We start from the raw sequence: 13,670 nt of genomic DNA on the forward strand, positions 1-13,670 counted from the left end.
CCGGTTCGAAACGCTTCGGCCGCACGCACGCGAGCTGGCCCCGCACGGGGAGACAATACAACGCTCCACGCCCTGCTGCCGGAACGGCCGGAACGGCCGGGAGGCGCCGGACTACGGCCGGCCGGCCAGGCACGAGGCGCTGAACAGGAGCTGCTTCGGTACCGGTTCTCAGTACCGGCCAAGGACAAGCTGTTTTTCGGATAGGGAAGAGTGGAGTGGAGACTCTTGAAATTATCATGGATTCCGTGAGGGCAGGTAAAGCCGTGTGCCAAAGATAATAGATGTCGATCTTTGACTCCACAGGAAAGTTTTGAGTCATACTCGACCCTTGATAAGCATGAAACAAAAGAATTTCAAAATATAAGTGTTTAGCTTAAGAGAGGCCGCTGCGCACGTGGTGATGCGGGGGTATCCACGGCTTGGCCCGGACCTACCCCCCGCTCCGCAGGCTGTGCCAAGGCGCGGGGTAGCGACGCCGCCGCCGGCTCCCGCCGCCACAGCGACGCCACAAAGAGCTCCCCGGTGAAGAGGACCGCGATGACGGCTAGGCAGTACGAGTACATGATGAACACCGGCTGCACTTGGTTGAACTTGATAGGGACCTCCCTCCTGCTCCTGGTGTCCAAGTACTTGGTGAACATGGGCGGCGGCGTCCACTTGTCCTTCTCCAGCCAGTGCAGTGCCAGCCCCGACTCGGCCAGCGCCCTGAGCACGCGGCGCAGCGCGAGGACGTGGGGGGAGTTGGGCGGCAGCAGGAAGGGGTAGGCGTGGTGCGGGGACAGGCAGTAGTCGGGGTAGATGTACAACCGGCCTGCCGACAAAAACTGAGCTTCAGAAGGCTGCTGGGTGCACTGGTAAAACTAAAGCGTAGTATGTATTACCCACTGTTTTCAAGCGTAATCACTTTACACTTGGAATCAAGCGAAACAGGCTCATCCGCCAACATTCCCCCAATCTAAATGCATGGGGGAATTTCTGGTACCTGATACGTATATGCTTGGTTTCAAGCGAAACGACTTCAAGAGTGACTTTATGCTTGACTCAAGCATAGAGTTGCGCTTTAGTTTTACCAGTGTAGGTAATATCGCCACCAAAGTCTCATTTGTCCTCACCCGGCCCGTTCAGCAAGTCATTTAGGCTCGCGGCGCGACCAATAGCAGCACGCTGCTCCGCAAGCATCCAGTCGCGGCGCGCCACGATGACCTTCGTCGGGTTGGCCACTTGCCGCGCGAACTCATTGGGTGCCCCGATGCGGGACCGCTGCAGCACCCGCCGCATCCGGGGATCCGTCTCGCCGGCAAGCCGCAGCAGTTCCTGGCCGATTCGGTTGGACACTGGACAACAAGGGTCGGAGTTATCCAGTTCTTGTACGCGGTGAAAAAAGAAACAAAGATCGGGGACTCAGCTAAAGGACTTACACACGGTGATATCGGCCTCCGCCAGTTCGGTCGTGGACCACAGAGTGCGTGCGTAGGGCGGCGCCAGCACAAGGCTCCTGGTTACGCAAGGAAGGCAGTTTGACGTGCATGCCGCGCGAGACCGACTTGATTTTTGACTCGCTCTTCTCTTTCCACTCCCTACGAACTTGGGAGGGTCCACGACAGCGGCGCTCACCTGAGCGCGGACGTGTAGGCCGTGGAGAGGACCAGGCCGAGGTACATCCAGGAGCTGATGAAGACGCGCAGCGCCGAGGTGCGCGGCATCGCCACGGCGTGCAGGGGCCGCTCGACGAGCGGCGACAGCACGAGGTGCAGCAGGCCGCGGGTCGTGCGGAGGACCGGGGCCTCGCCGGCGCCGCTGGCGACCACCAGCAGCCTCGCCGCGACCGCCGCCATCAGCACGGCCACTGCGATCGCCGCCCACACGCTGCGATGGAACGGCCCCGTCAACCTGGGGTCAACCACGGTGGCTCATCCAAACAGAACACTCTGATGGTTGTTTCGGAGATGTGCTGGACCCTTAGAATGAGGACAAGTGATGCTTACATGTAATAGGCAGGCTGAGCCCCCTCTGACCCCAACGGCACGGCGAAGGTGACGCACCAGTAAGCGTGGTAGCCGGCGATCTGCCCTTTCTGGTACCTTGTAGGAAACGGCATAGTCAGATTAGTGAGGAATTTATTTTTGCAGACGGGTACTTACGACGAGATGGGAAATGGCAGTCACACCTCATGCCGGCGAACAGTGCCATGTCGCTCAACCCGAGGGCCGCCTCGTACTCCTCCCAGTACCTCAGAGTTCGGTTGACGTAGTTCGGCTTAAACAGCTAGGCCGAGGCGTATTTGAAAAGCGGAAGTCCGAATGTTGGCCGAATGTTCTCCGTCCACAATAATTACCTCGGTGCGGAACCGGAGGGTACTCGCGCACGCCTTCAGAATTTTTTCCCCCACGCCGGAAAGATGCCAGGACTGGTTCACGAAGGTGGCCGTCAGGAAGTTGCTGCCGTTGGCGATGGCCACCCGGAACGGGCAGCCCCCCATCTTGAGGTGCACCAGCTCCTGCACGCCCCCGAACGGGAACAAGTCGGAGATGTTCCTGGCGAAGTTGATCCCCGACTGGACGGTCCAGGTGGCCACCAGCAGTGCGGTGGTGTCGTTGCAACGTTCTGGTGCACGCCAAAGTCAAACCGTGGAACCGCCACGCTCAAGACACAGAGAGACGGCCTTACCCGGCCAGAAAGGGTTGAAGGAGAAGAGCTCGTGCTCTCCGGAGCCCCGCGGCGACGCCGACAGCGCGAGCACGTTGAGGTGCCCCAGCCGCCAGACGGCCGCCATGGTGGCGTCCAGGACGGCGCGGGTCGCCACCACGTCGCCCGTCCACACGAAGAGGAACCGCATGAGGGGCCTGTGCGAGATCACTCTGGCCAGAGACCCTGCGCAGCCCCAACTTCATTATTCTGCTGGGCCGATGCCTCCACCGAGGCCCCGAGCGAGGCCCTTACCCTCTACGACGGGCTGCATACGCGTGTCGAGCCGGCCCAGCAGCACGACGTTGTTGTCGCAGCGCAGCACCATGGGGTCTTCTTGTGGGGGCCCGGGCTCCACCCGGGCCAGGCGCACCGCGTAGGGTCGCTTCATTCGGCGCACCAGCTCCAGGAAGCCGTCCAGGTCGGCCAGGCCCGCGTCGTGGAACACACCGAGGCAGTCCCGGTGCGGCATGGTGGCCAGCACCACCTCGAGCAGCGCGTGCCAGCGTGGTTCCACGGGAGGCCCGCGCGAGGAGGGCAACTTCGGCGCTATCGGCGACAACTGTGAAAATCGCTCTATCGACTTATCACACGGGAAAAAAAATATCTCGGGTTTCAAGCAGCCCTCCAAAACAAAGCGCACTTGGTGGAACTGCGCCGCCGAGATCACCAAGAGTGCGGCGACGAAGAACAAGAGCCAGGTCCTTGCCGTCGTGGACTCAGCAGACCACGGCGACGCGCTCCGGGTCGCACCCATGCTCATGGGGCTCAACAAGAGCAAGGCCTCGATGGAACGTGCAAACGGCAGTCCATTTACTAATACGTAATCGCACTTTCACTCAGCATCGATCCGCGTGCCGTTGAGCTCGATTGTTCAAGTTCGGTCGGTCTTCTGGGTGGAGGGGAGGGGAGACGGTGGCTCGCTTGCCCCGCTGCTGCGGCACGATGGGAAGGGGGTGGTTTAGAAAGGAGTGGGAGTGCACAGGACAGTGCAAGGGCGAAATGCGACCTCGCTGTTGTAGTTTCTATGCAGTGGGAAATTGACAATTTTTATTCTTATGGGGTCGTCTTTCGTGTCGATGGGAAATCAGCTGGAGCCAGAGAGAGAGAGGACGCAGACGCGGCGGGCCGGGCGTGTTGATCCGACGCTCTCCGGCCGACGTGGGGTAGCGACGGTTCAGCGCGGAGCTACTCCCGCTCTAAAGGCTGCACCCAGCGCGGGGTAGAGACTGCGCTGGAGTGGGTGAAGCTGGTGCCGCGCCTGGCGCGGGCATCTTCCGCCGCCACAGCGAGGCTGCGAGGATCTCCACTGTGAAGACGACGGCGATGACGGCCAGGCTGCACGAGTACAGGACGAACAAGGGCAGCATTTGGTTCAGCGTGAGGGGCATCTCTCTCTCGCTCCCGCTGTCGAAGTACTTGTTGTACATGGGAGGCGGCTCCCACTTGTCTTTCTCCAGCCAGTGCGCCGACAGCCCCGACTCGGTTAGCGCCCTCAGCACGCGGCGCAGCGCGAAGGAGTAGGGGGAGCTGGCCCGCAGCAGGAAGGGGTAGGCGTAGAACGAGACCAGACAGTAGTCGGGGTAGATGAACAGACGGCCTGCCGGTCAACGCAAACGACCAAAGTGGATCATCCAAAGGCAGTGATAGTAGTGTGGGTGCAACCCGTAGCTTGCTTTCACCTGGCCCGCTCAGGACGGCACTGATGTTCGCAGCGCGGTCCATGGCCGCGCGCTGCTCCGCCAGCAGCAAGTCCCTGCGCGCCAGGATGGCGTCGCGCGGCTCCGCCACCTGCTCCTGGATCTCCCTGACCGGCGCCGGCCGCGCCCGTCGGGCCAGCTGGACCAGCACGGGTTCTCTGCGCGCCTGGAGAATGTCGAATCCGTACTCGAGGGCCACTGAGAAGCAGAGGGGCTTTGGTCGGGGGGACAACGGGGATCAGGCTGTCGTGTTGCCGCCACAGAGTTTACTGTCTTACACACGGCGAGGTCGGACTTGGCCAGCGCGTCCAGGGTCCACGTCGTGCGCTCGAAGGGTGGCGCGAGCACGATGCTCCTGCCAGCAGAGAATCAGGGACCACAAAGTCGTATCGGATGGACCAGGAAAAGGCGAAAAACAGACTCCGCAGTTGTCGGCACCTGAGCGCGGACGTGTAGGCCGTGGAGAGGACCAAGCCGAGGTACATCCAGGAGCTGATGAAGACGCGCAGCGCCGAGGTGCGCGGCATCACCACGGCGTGCAGGGGCCGCTCGGCGAGCGGCGACAGCACGAGGTGCAGCAGGCCGCGGGTCGTGCGGAGGACCGGGGCCTCGCCGGCGCCACCGGCCACCACCAGCAGCCTGGTCACGACCACCGCCACCAGCACGGCCACCGCGATCGCCGCCCACACGCTGCGATGGAACGGCCCCGTCAACCTGGAGTCCGCGAGCACACCGCGTGGCTTATAGACAAGACACCGGCTGCGGGGTTGCGTGTGGGCTGCACTGTTGGAACTGAAAAGTAGTTCTAGGACTCACACATCGTAGGCCGACACCCCACCAAACCGCATCGGCACGGCGAAGGTGATGCACCAGTTGGTGTAGTAGCTGGAGACCGGCGCCTGACCGTACCTGTAAACGAACAGCGAACGGAAGCAACGCAATGCTGTGATGGAATTCAGTTTTCAAGCTGCTCACGGATGACCGTTGAGCCATGTTGGTAACCTAAGGTCAGCAATTAGCAGTAGGTCGTCCGGTCCGAGAGCAAGTTCCTGCTGCTCCTTTGAGAGTTCCCAGTCTCTGGTGAACAGCTGGTAGTCCTTCAGAGCCGTCAGTTGCAGCTTGCACAGATTGTAAATAGAGTTGATGAACGCCGGTAGACGTTAGAAAGTGCAGACTGCTACAATCCGCAGCAGGTTCACACCTTGGGTTGGAACCGGAGGGTACTCGCGCACGCCTTCAGAATTTGTTCCCCCACGCCGGAAAGATGCCAGGACTGGTTCACGAAGGTGGCCGTCAGGAAGTTGCTGCCGTTGGCGATGGCCACCCGGAACGGGCAGCCCCCCATCTTGAGGTGCACCAGCTCCTGCACGCCCCCGAACGGGAACAAGTCGGAGATGTTCCTGGCGAAGTTGATCCCCGACTGGACGGTCCAGGTGGCCACCAGCAGTGCGGTGGTGTCGTTGCAACGTTCTGGTGCACGCCAAAGTCAAACCGTGGAACCGCCACGCTCAAGACACAGAGAGACGGCCTTACCCGGCCAGAAAGGGTTGAAGGAGAGGAGCTGGTGCTCTCCGGAGCCCCGCGGCGACGCCGTCAGCGCGAGCACGTTGAGGTGCCCCAGCCGCCAGACGGCCGCCATGGTGGCGTCCAGGACGGCGCGGGTCGCCACCACGTCGCCCGTCCACACGAAGAGGAACCGCATGAGCGGCCTGTGCGAGATCACTCTGGCCAGAGACCCTGCGCAGCCCCAACTTCATTAATCTGCTGGGCCGATGCCGATGCCTCCACCGAGGCCCCGAGCGAGGCCCTTACCGTCTACGACGGGCTGCATACGCGTGTCGAGCCGCCCCCGCAGCACGACGTTGTTGTCGCAGCGCAGCACCATGGGGCCTTCTTGTGGGGGCCCGGGCTCCACTCGGGCCAGGCGCACTGCGTAGGGTCGCTTCATTCGGCGCACCAGCTCCAGGAAGCCGTCCAGGTCGGCCAGGCCCGCGTCGTGGAACACGCCGAGGCAGTCCCGGTGCGGCATGGTGGCCTGCACCACCTCGAGCAGCGCGTGCCAGCGTGGTTCCACGGGAGGCCCGCGCGAGGAGGGCAACTTCGGCGCTACCGGCGGCAACTGGGGGGACGTTGCTATTGGCTTATCACACTTCAAATAATACCTGTAAGATTCGCATGGCCCTCCGAAACCGAAACGAAGCGCACTTGGTGGAACTGCGCGGCCGACGTCACTGAGAGTGCCATGACGCCGAGCGACAGCCAGGTCCGTGCCATCCTGGACGTCCTGGACTCCCCGAACCTCGACGACGCGTTCCGGGTCGCATTCATGAGGTTGGCGAAGTGCGTGCCCAGCCTGGCGAGAACAAGGCCTCGATGCAGCGTGCAAACGCCTGTCCACTTCAGAAGTGATTTTTCCAGCCGGCTTCTCCCCGTACGGATCGACCTGTTTGCCTTTCTGCCTCCAGTGTTTGCTCGTGATCGTATGGTAGGGCGGACATTTGAGCGGGGCCTTGCTCTTGTTGCCAAAGATCAATTAATTAAGTAATTTTTTCGGTAAAAATTATATTTATTTTGCTATGTACACGATGTCATTAAAACGATGAAATAGGAACATTTAGAGACTCAAGCTAGGCAGTCCTTCCGATAAAAGTAAAGGGAAACCTTAGTCCATCGAAGAATCATATCGAACCATACACGCAGTGCCGGTGACTTCTTTTACTGACTTTCTGTTACTGACTTCTTTACTTCTATCGAGTTAGAACTTCACATTGAAATAAATTAAGAGAACAGAGGTCCGATTTACGCTCTGGCTAGAGTGGCGATGGCCAGGATGACGATGGACCACGGCGCCAGCAGCCCGGACGCCGAGTTCTTGGGGGTGGTGGCGGGGGCGGGCTTGGGGCTGGTGCCGGGGGCGGGCTTGGGGCTGGTGCCGGGGGCGGGCTTGGCGGTGGAAGTGCGGGGGGCGGGCTGGGTGGTGGGTTTGGTGACGGGGGCGGCGGTGGTGCTGTCCGGAATCTTCACCAAAGGCACCTTCCTCTCCGTCATCATCTTCACGTAGAAGGCGGAGGAGTCCTTGAGCTTGCGGGGCTTCTCGGGCTTAGAGAGGTCGACGCTCACCATGCCCATCATGCGGCTGCAAACGGAAACCGACTTTGAGATTCCCGGTCGTGGCGGTCGCAAGGCTCGGGCCACAGAGAACGGAACCGAGACAAGTCAAAATGCTGCGTTTCTTACTTGGATCCCCACTCGAAGCCGTCCAGCAGACTCCAGGCCGTCATGCCGATGACCTTGCAGCCGTCGTTCCTCACGGCGTCCACCAGCGTGCGAATGTAGTCCTGGAACACAAGACAGCTGGCTCAGCGCGCGATAGCCCGCGCCCCTGGCGCCCGGAGGGTAGGCAGCCCCTCCGACACGGGATGCCCCGCCAGTCAGACAACTTGCTACTTACACTGTGGTAGGCGGCACGGGCGATGTCATGGTCGCCCACCTCCGGCGTGGTGGCGACGCCGTTCTCGGTGACGAAAATGGGCTGGTTGCCGTAGCGCTCCTTCAGCCAGAGGAGCGCGCCGCGGAACGCCCAGGGCATGCTCTGCAAACAGCAAGTCCGCGGTTCAAATCTCGCCCCCGCCGCATGGCAACCGCCACCCGCAAAACAAAGACGATTCATTCGTGTCCCCACCATGCTGAAGCCGGAGGCGAAGCCGGGGCCCGTCACCACGACGTGCGCGTCCCTCCACGGGGAAGTCTCCGCCGCCATCGGGTCGACGCCGCTGATCACGGACCTGCCGTAGTACGCGTTCAGGCCGATGAAGTCGGTGGATCCTGCGAGGAGTGAAAACAAAAATAGGTCAGACTTCTTAAAAGTGGATCTATGGCAGCCTTCACAAAAAAAAAAACTCTATCGTGGTGGTCAGCTTTGTTTGTCAATTGTGGTGGTCACAGCCCCACCCTGTAATGATTTTTGTGATTTGGGATGACGCGGCGTGGAATTTTGTAGAGGCACCTGACAGGTGCTCAGTCAGGAATCTCGCAGATCACGGTTACGGAGCTCAAAATCAGAGTGGAAAATCTCGAGTGCGGGCGAGATAAGCCTTTTCCCGACAAGGCCAAGAGCACCACTTTACGCGATCGCCTGTTGCCGAGGGGGTAAACACTTGTGTAATACCCTGTACACAAAAACCGTGTATTACGCGAAATACACGTAATTGTTATACCATTTTGGGGCAAAATGTGCCAAATTTTGGCATTTTTGCCGTAATACAGTGTAATATCCCCGTAATACAGCGTAATACCGCGTAATACCGAGTATTCTGTACACGATCTCTTGGAGTGTTCACCCCCTCGCCTGTAGCGCAAATCCTTTGCTGTCACCTTTGAGCAGGGCCTGCTCGTCGGCAGTCAGGGGAGGCAGCCGGGACTCCTTGTAGCCCTGGGCCTTGCTGGCCGCGGCCACCATGTCCTTGACGAGGGCCGGGTAGTCGCCGAAGATGATGGGGTCCGCCTGGATGCCCATCTCGAACAGGTTGTAGCGCTCGGCCGCCTGGATGTTCTCGTACTGAGTGTCGGTGGGTGACGCGAAGAAGGTCTCCACTGTCATGCCGATCAGCCCTGTCAACAAATTGCCGCCACTTTAGTTCCCCGCCATTTATTTATTTTTCTTTTGGTCGACTCATGGTGTCTGTGGTTCTGCTCACCATCAGCCCTGTTGAAGTCGGACTTGTACAGACGGTACACCTTGGCGTGGGCCACGAGCTCGTTGTGGATGCACTGGTACTGCTTGATCCCGGGGCTCTTGATGGCGGGGGCGATGGTGGCGCTGTCGTAGACGATGTTGCAGTGCATGTGGGGCTCGTTGAGCGTGACCCAGTACTTGACCTACAGTGGCACGGGAGGGAGATTCTGTTAGACTCAGGCTATGGTTCAACATTGGACGAAGCGGGAAGTTGTGCAGACGTACCCTGTCTCCGAACGTCTTGAAAGCGAACCGGGAGAATTCGACGAAGAGGTCAATCATCTTGGGGCTCGTCCAGCCGCCGAACTGAGTCTCCAGGACTTGAGGGTGGTCGAAGTGGTATAAAGTTATCTTCAGACGCATAGAAAAGCAGAAACAATGAATTATAGATTTTTTTAAAGTAAAAAAAAATGATTGTTTTGAGTTTACGTACGAATGGTTCGATGCCGTTGGCGATCAGCTCGTTGATCAAGTTGTTGTAGTAGTCAACCCCGGCCTGGTTGAGGCTGGCGAGAGTGCCGTCCGGCATGATGCGCGACCACGACAAGGAGAAGCGGTACATCTGCATCTTCAAGGCCTTGACCGCCTTCACGTCCTCCTTGTACTTGTGGTACGAGTCGCAGCCATCGTCGGCGTTCTGGGAACCCTTATTCCTGTTGTGGTAGAAGTAGTCGAACACGCTCTCTCCCTTGCCTATTTGGTGCAGAAACAACGAGTTCAACAATGTCCTGAACGCAACTCGTATTCGCAAACGGTTTGGACTCACCGTCAACGTTCCAGGCTCCTTCCACCTGATACGAGGACGACCCCGTGCCGACAATGAGGTCTTCAGGGAGCGGGTAGTCGTCGTCCGTCTCCAAGAATGCCGTCACGGAGTTGGACTCCGGCGCGGCGATGTGCGCGGCGCGACTCGGGGGCAGCGCCGTCACGGCCAGGACGACGGCCAGGGCGGCCAGCGCGGCCAGGGAGGGCGTCATCTCACGGCAGGAGTCTTGGAAAGCCGACGAAAACACGTCTTTTGTCGCGGCAGGACCTCTGCGGTTAGCTTTCTGTCGATGACCCTGCCTTGCCCTGCCGACGACTGAACGGTAGGACGACAGCCCGTGGCTATATGTGGATCCGATTCATCCTAGCCACTCGAGGGCGATAAAGAAAATGACTGTGAAGGTTGGTGAGATAGGAACACAAGCCTCGAGTGTGTGTCACAAAGTGTAGGCAAGTTTTTACTATCGCCTCAATGTGGACAGTCATTCTAAATGTGTTCTCAATCAAGGGTGCTCATCCGCGATTCGGTTCAAAAATACGCGGGTCAAACTGCTAAATTTGTCATACTGACGTCTTTTCAAAACGCCAACATATTTATATGTGAGGTCGGTCAATATTCTATTTATTTTTTACGGTACTTTCAGTTGGTCTTCAAGTGCCTTGAATTTATCCTGATGTTCTGCCCGCGTCAATATCTAAAAATCTAGGTTTGTTTCAACATTTAATTATTTTGTGGTTGGTGGGTCCGATTCGGTTTAAAAACGTAAACAAACCAAGAAATGGCTTCCGTGGTACGAACGTAGCCCTACCGTCGATTTTATTTTTGTTTTGTTTCATATTTTCTATTCCGTACTTTTAAGGCCTGTTACAATGAGTTCATCTGACACTCCCACACTTTCTTGTACTCTCCAAATCGAGTGGATGAACAGTCAACAGATGACAACGCGGAAGGTTAACTTCAAGAACGGCCTCCTGCGCATGGTTCGGAATGGCTTTAGAGAAATTTTCCTCGAGATTTCTGACGAGAAGACCGCCAGGCATAAGTTCCACCTAAAGAACATGATTGTTCACAAGAAGTTTATGAATGAAGGAAAGTGCACAATAAACTTCAAAGACGACAACGCCCGAACTATGATGTCTAATGCTCCCCCTGCTCAACTAGTCAACTTTCTCAAAACTATGTACATCAAACTGCAAGGTGAAACGGGTGGCAAAGTGAGTCTAAAGGAGAGACTGGAAGGCAAATCTGCCATGGAAGAAATTAGTCCCTTGACTACTAAAGAAGTACTCAGAGCCAGAGATAAGGTTGTGCCCAAGGACACCAGCACAACTCCTAAAACCACCATGAACAAAAAGCGTCCTGTGAAAGAAAATGACAAAGCTCAAGCAGGGCATCCTCCATCAAAGCGGAGATGTATTGCATCTGCCATTGAAACACCACTTACTGCGGAACAGGAAAGGGTCCTCAATGCCGTTGTTTCCGGTAGAAATATATTTTTTACAGGTACACATTCTGCTCTTGTAGATATTGAGTCAACCTCCTGCGTCTCTTACAAATCTTGTGTCTACTACAACATTTTATTATTTTTTTTTACCACAGGCTCTGCTGGAACTGGTAAATCATTCCTTTTGAAAAAGATTATATCCTCTTTGCCTCCGGATTCAACTTTTCCAACTGCAAGCACAGGAGTTGCTGCCTGCCACATAGGAGGCTACACCCTCCATTCATTTGCAGGTATGTATCACCACCAGAATGGCTCAGCTCAATTGAAGTATTTCGTATCGTATGTTTTAAATGAATCTGTTCTTTTTTTGGTTCAGGTGTCGGCACTGGCCAAGGTAGTTTGAAGCGTTTAGTGGAATTGGCGAGGAGACCTCATGTTGCCCAGCAATGGCGCAAATGCAAAGTTCTTATTATTGATGAAATTAGTATGGTGGATGGAAGATTCTTTGATGTAAGTATTGAAATGAATGAGTTTTAAAAAAATCCAAAGAGCACTCATTTGTGAAAACAAAATTTCCTTTCTGTCCAGAAACTAGAATATGTTGCCCGAGAAGTAAGGTGTAACGATAAGCCATTTGGAGGTATTCAGCTGGTGTTGTGTGGAGACTTCTTTCAACTACCTCCCGTCGGGAGATCTAATAGCAGTGGAGATGAGGGCCAAGCCACTTTCTGCTTTCAAAGCGAAGCCTGGGACCGATGCAATCTGAACTGCTATGAGCTGACAGTGGTGCACAGACAAAGTGACCCCGTATTCATTGACATACTTCAAAACATCCGTATTGGCAGGTAAATCGCAATAGTTTTGTTATGAAAGTAATGTTCTCTGATGAAAGTTGAGAGCAGATAATCTATTTTTGTTTTTGTACCATGCAATGCAGGATCACTCCAGAGATAGTTGATCGTTTGCAAGCCACCATAAATAACAAAGTAGATTCTGCAGGGATTCTAGCCTCCCGACTGTGCAGTTTAACTAAAGAGTCACAACTTATTAACACCTCTAAACTTGAAAATTTGTCAGGTGAGTTTGTTAAGATCTGACCTAAAAAAATGATGACACATTACTAATCAAAATATATAATGCTTCAAATCAGGTACTGAGAAGGAGTTTAAGGCTATTGACAGTGATTCAACACTAAGCAACATGTTGGATATCCAAACACCAGTTGAAAGCTTGATAAAACTTAAAGTTGGGTCACAAGTGATGCTGATGAAAAACATCACACTTAATGATGGCTTAGTAAACGGTGCTCGTGGGGTGGTTGTGAAATTCTCAGAAGGTAAAAATAGATTGCATAGTCTTTTAATTGAAGACAACCCTCATACTTTTCTGAAATGGCTTTTTTGTTTCCTTCAGGTTTGCCTGTTGTGAAATTCCGCTCTGGGGAATATACCGTTAAGTATGAAAAGTGGACTGTGAAGCTGATGGGAGGGACCACATTAACTAGAAAACAACTCCCCTTGAAATTGGCTTGGGCGTTTTCAATCCACAAATCTCAGGTAATGCCTTGATGTATTCAAAGGTAGTTGCACTTCAAATCATTGAAAATATTTGTCTCAACTCTTTTTCTTTTTCAGGGACTCACACTGGACTGTGTTGAAATGTCACTAGCAAAGGTATTTGAAGCTGGCCAGGCATATGTTGCCCTGTCGAGGGCTAAAAGTCTTGCAACTCTAAGAGTTCTAGACTTTGATCCAAAACAAGTGTGGGCTAACCCTGATGTTCTTAAATTTTACCAGCGGTTTAGGCAAAACCTTGCTGCATTAGAATTGATTCCTTTAGGTAGGAAGAAAAGTGATTTGTCTAGGAAGCCAGGGCCTTTTATATGAAGTTTCTTAATTTTCTTGCACAAATAGTTAATTCTATGACTGATTATTGAGAAATGCTTGAGAAGTGTCATAAATCTGGATCTATGTAAACTAGAATCCAACGTCATGAACATGAAATGATTGTTTGGACATTTTACCTTTAATAGATCCATTTTCTTTTACTGTACTTTATTTATATCAAACATGATCTATATTGTGATTATATTTGCATGTCTAATAAATGCTGATAGTCAGGTGAGGTAGATCAGCTTATTTTGAGAATGTGTGCTGAGGTAACTGTTGTATATGCACCAGCCTTGGGCTAAAGATCTAGGTCTATCAGCATTGATGATACTGTTGCGAAAAAGACTCCCCACGTTCACATGGGGAGTCTTGTTCGCATCAGCTGCTGGTGTATATAGTTATAGCCGTGATCTAATACAAATTTGTAGGAAATGTCGTTCAGCATTAATAA

At 54.9% G+C, this 13,670-nt stretch overlaps 3 protein-coding genes across 5 annotated transcripts; 1 reads left to right on the forward strand and 2 right to left on the reverse strand.

Moving 5' to 3' along the window:
• Nucleotides 1-315: 315 nt before the first annotated feature.
• LOC117638937 lies at nucleotides 316-3,157 on the reverse strand. The gene is made up of 10 exons (XM_034374168.1): nucleotides 2,941-3,157; nucleotides 2,668-2,871; nucleotides 2,336-2,604; nucleotides 2,168-2,265; nucleotides 1,986-2,081; nucleotides 1,615-1,890; nucleotides 1,419-1,495; nucleotides 1,113-1,334; nucleotides 435-811; nucleotides 316-327 (listed from the first exon to the last, which is right to left on the reverse strand). The coding sequence occupies exons 1-10, from the start codon at nucleotides 3,155-3,157 to the stop codon at nucleotides 316-318; spliced, it is 1,848 nt and encodes a 615-aa protein (XP_034230059.1).
• A 3,773-nt stretch (nucleotides 3,158-6,930) lies between these two features.
• On the reverse strand, nucleotides 6,931-10,207 carry LOC117650110 (myrosinase 1-like). The gene is made up of 9 exons (XM_034393431.1): nucleotides 9,887-10,207; nucleotides 9,554-9,813; nucleotides 9,346-9,471; nucleotides 9,083-9,263; nucleotides 8,760-8,996; nucleotides 8,068-8,210; nucleotides 7,837-7,977; nucleotides 7,623-7,723; nucleotides 6,931-7,521 (listed from the first exon to the last, which is right to left on the reverse strand). Exons 1-9 carry the CDS (start codon nucleotides 10,095-10,097, stop codon nucleotides 7,185-7,187), a joined length of 1,737 nt encoding a protein of 578 aa, XP_034249322.1. The 5' UTR covers nucleotides 10,098-10,207; the 3' UTR covers nucleotides 6,931-7,184.
• Nucleotides 10,208-10,482: 275 nt separating this feature from the next.
• Nucleotides 10,483-13,633, forward strand: LOC117650095 (ATP-dependent DNA helicase PIF1-like). Of its 3 annotated transcripts, none has more exons than XM_034393408.1 (9): nucleotides 10,483-10,592; nucleotides 10,746-11,389; nucleotides 11,486-11,620; nucleotides 11,707-11,840; nucleotides 11,919-12,175; nucleotides 12,268-12,407; nucleotides 12,481-12,666; nucleotides 12,744-12,886; nucleotides 12,965-13,633. In XM_034393408.1, the coding sequence occupies exons 2-9, from the start codon at nucleotides 10,756-10,758 to the stop codon at nucleotides 13,214-13,216; spliced, it is 1,881 nt and encodes a 626-aa protein (XP_034249299.1). In that variant the 5' UTR covers nucleotides 10,483-10,592; nucleotides 10,746-10,755; the 3' UTR covers nucleotides 13,217-13,633. The 3 variants fall into 3 exon arrangements, with proteins under 3 accessions (XP_034249299.1, XP_034249308.1, XP_034249290.1); XM_034393417.1 differs by lacking the exon at nucleotides 10,483-10,592 and adding an exon at nucleotides 10,635-10,648; XM_034393399.1 differs by lacking the exon at nucleotides 10,483-10,592 and adding an exon at nucleotides 10,641-10,676.
• Nucleotides 13,634-13,670: the final 37 nt, after the last annotated feature.

The sequence above is a fragment of the Thrips palmi genome, unplaced genomic scaffold, assembly GCF_012932325.1.
Source record: "Thrips palmi isolate BJ-2018 unplaced genomic scaffold, TpBJ-2018v1 HiC_scaffold_10, whole genome shotgun sequence".
NCBI lineage: Eukaryota > Metazoa > Arthropoda > Insecta > Thysanoptera > Thripidae > Thrips > Thrips palmi.